The sequence below is a fragment of the Triticum aestivum genome, unplaced genomic scaffold, assembly GCF_018294505.1.
Source record: "Triticum aestivum cultivar Chinese Spring unplaced genomic scaffold, IWGSC CS RefSeq v2.1 scaffold9294, whole genome shotgun sequence".
In the NCBI taxonomy this organism is placed as follows: domain Eukaryota; kingdom Viridiplantae; phylum Streptophyta; class Magnoliopsida; order Poales; family Poaceae; genus Triticum; species Triticum aestivum.
This window is the reverse complement of record NW_025243033.1, coordinates 1-2,998: the sequence shown is the minus strand read 5'-3', so window position 1 is coordinate 2,998 and position 2,998 is coordinate 1. Positions and strand designations below refer to the sequence as shown.

Here is a 2,998-nt window from a genome sequence, read left to right as displayed (position 1 = left end):
TTTATTCATCCGACTGATTCCAATAGGACGAGCCTAGCGTTGTTTTTCTGGAAACTCGCGGGATAAGGAGACATGCATACACATTCTTTCAAGCAAATCACATCCATTCTTTTTAACTCATTTTTCTTCTTTTAATAATATAATAGATCATTTATATTTTTTATCTGAAACAGTTGACGTGTAATTTGTATTGTAATCTGAGGATAATGTTTGGATTTTACTTTCAAATATATTTGAAATGGCCATGATGGAATCACATCCATTTATTTTATTATTATTTGAATTTGATCCAAAAGATAAATAATGAGTAGAGGTCATGTCAACTTTTCCGAGAACTTTGCTAATCAAAATATAAATTGTATTTAAAAACATCTATTTCTTAGCACGCATGAAAAACATAACACGTATCTTTTCACACATAATGAACGGTTGTCATAAGAACTCATGCCATGCCACAACCTCCCTCCCACCCTGCCAACATTGTTGCAGTTGCACTCGCAAGCCTTAGCGTAGATGATAATTTATACAATTTGCGTAAAACAAAATAAGATCTACAAATGAATAGAAGCTAGAACGTACATTGGCATGCACACACATTGCAAGCCATACTAAGCTGATAAGTGTTAATAACTTGTACAACATATACAACACTTAAGACAAGTAAAAGCAATTTGATGAGTCATGGTCTATCAAAGCCACATTACTAGTCTAATCCATCTTAACAGGTCACACATGATTAAAATCTTGTTTGTGTGCAAGTCAAGCTTATCTAGTTTACATGTAACAACTTGTAGAACATTACAAAATTTATGTTTGCTAATAACTTCTAGAACACTACAACACTTGACATGTAAAGGGAATTTGATGAGTCATGGCCTACTAAAGCAAGTTATATTACTAGTCTTATCTACCTTAACAGGCCACACAAGATTACAAACCAAGTTCTGTGCCAGCCATGCTTATCTAGTTTATGCGTAACAATTTGCAGAAAATTACAAACTTAGTTTCAGAAAAATAGGCAATCTAGATTAGTGTTTGAGCTGTAAAGTGAATAAAATGAGTCATGCGTGTTATCACACCTTTTTGGTTGTGGAATGATAGTGCAACAACAAGGAACTTTAATGACCAGTTCAAGAATACACTTGTAAGTAGTGCCACCGAACACAACATACCAAATTATGATTTTGAGAAGCATCCAAGCACTTCCACACAAGCAAATGCCAATTGTGAAAGAGATCATTCCATGGCAGCTATAAATAGGCCCGTAGCATGATGATCATCCTTCCTCATCCATCATTCTCATAAGTAGAGCGCATCATTTAAGCCAAGCAAGCAGTGCTCAATACAAATCCACCATGAAGACCTTTCTCATCCTTGCCCTCCGTGCTATTGTAGCAACCACCGCCACAATTGCAGTTAGAGTTCCAGTGCCACAATTGCAGCCACAAAATCCATCTCAGCAACAACCACAAAAGCAAGTTCCATTGGTACAACAACAACAATTTCCAGGGCAGCAACAACCATTTCCACCACAACAGCCATATCCGCAGCTGCAACCATTTCCATCACAACAACCATATATGCAGCTGCAACCATTTCCGCAGCCGCAACTACCATATCCGCAGCCGCAACTACCATATCCGCAGCCGCAACCATTTCGACCACAACAATCATATCCACAACCGCAACCACAGTATTCGCAACCACAACAACCAATTTCGCAGCAGCAGCAGCAGCAGCAGCAGCAACAACAACAACAACAACAGATCCTTCAACAAATTTTGCAACAACAACTGATTCCATGCAGGGATGTTGTATTGCAACAACACAGCATAGCGCATGGAAGCTCACAAGTTTTGCAACAAAGTACTTACCAGCTGGTGCAACAATTGTGTTGTCAGCAGCTATGGCAGATCCCCGAGCAGTCGCGGTGCCAAGCCATCCACAATGTTGTTCATGCTATTATTCTGCATCAACAACAACAACAACAACAACAACAACAACAACAACAACAACAACCGTTGAGCCAGGTCTGCTTCCAACAGTCTCAACAACAATATCCATCAGGCCAGGGCTCCTTCCAGCCATCTCAGCAAAACCCACAGGCCCAGGGCTCTGTCCAGCCTCAACAACTGCCCCAGTTTGAGGAAATAAGGAACCTAGCGCTAGAGACGCTACCTGCAATGTGCAATGTCTATATCCCTCCATATTGCACCATTGCTCCAGTTGGCATCTTCGGTACTAACTGAGAATAGAAGAACTCTAGTAGTAGATATATGATACACCGTTTTCTTAGTCCATGGTTTGGTCGTTGTAGCGGTGAAAAAATAAAGTGACATGCACTATCATGTAAGAACCCGAACTATACTAGTTCAAACATGGGAATAAAAGACAAACACATCTCTTGTCTACATATGATTGTTTGTTTGAGTTCCACTCATGTGCCCACTCACAAGTTCACCCCTAATTATATATATTATGCATTAAGTAGATATTTATGTTGCATTAATCTAAAGATAACAAAATGAGTCTGAAATTTGAATTAAATTGAAGTATTTCCTTGGACTTTCAAATGGAGTATTATTAAAGTAGTAAGGACTATCCACATCCTTGGCTTGCCCTTGATCAATTATTTCCAGAGAAGCATCCAATTCATCAATCAATTACATTGATTTTTGTGGCTGGTACTTCTCCTCAACATGAGTATATTCATCGCGGCTACTCCAAATAGGCATGAATGAGGTACCGGTGCTCTGGAGCACTGGTACCTAACTGCTTCTCATGTGAAGGGGTGCGGGCGCGGGACAGGTGTTTTTGGTGGGCCAGGGGAGTAAGAAGCGGCCGTGGCAGCGGTCCAGACGCCCACAAAGCCCCGTAGTTTGTTTTTGGTTTACAGGAAAATGCACATCCAGACCGGCCTGTGGGCCGATATAGGACCGTATTGGATGGCAAAACATGTCCGGATGGTCGCGAGCGGTTTAAGGGTTAGCTTTTGTAA

At 40.4% G+C, this 2,998-nt stretch overlaps 1 protein-coding gene across 1 annotated transcript; it reads left to right on the top strand.

The window, feature by feature from the left end:
* The first annotated feature begins 1,300 nt into the window (after positions 1–1,300).
* Positions 1,301–2,415, top strand: LOC543211 (alpha/beta-gliadin A-IV-like). The gene has a single exon (NM_001427950.1). It carries the CDS (start codon positions 1,356–1,358, stop codon positions 2,247–2,249), a length of 894 nt encoding a protein of 297 aa, NP_001414879.1. The 5' UTR covers positions 1,301–1,355; the 3' UTR covers positions 2,250–2,415.
* The last annotated feature ends 583 nt before the right edge of the window (positions 2,416–2,998 follow it).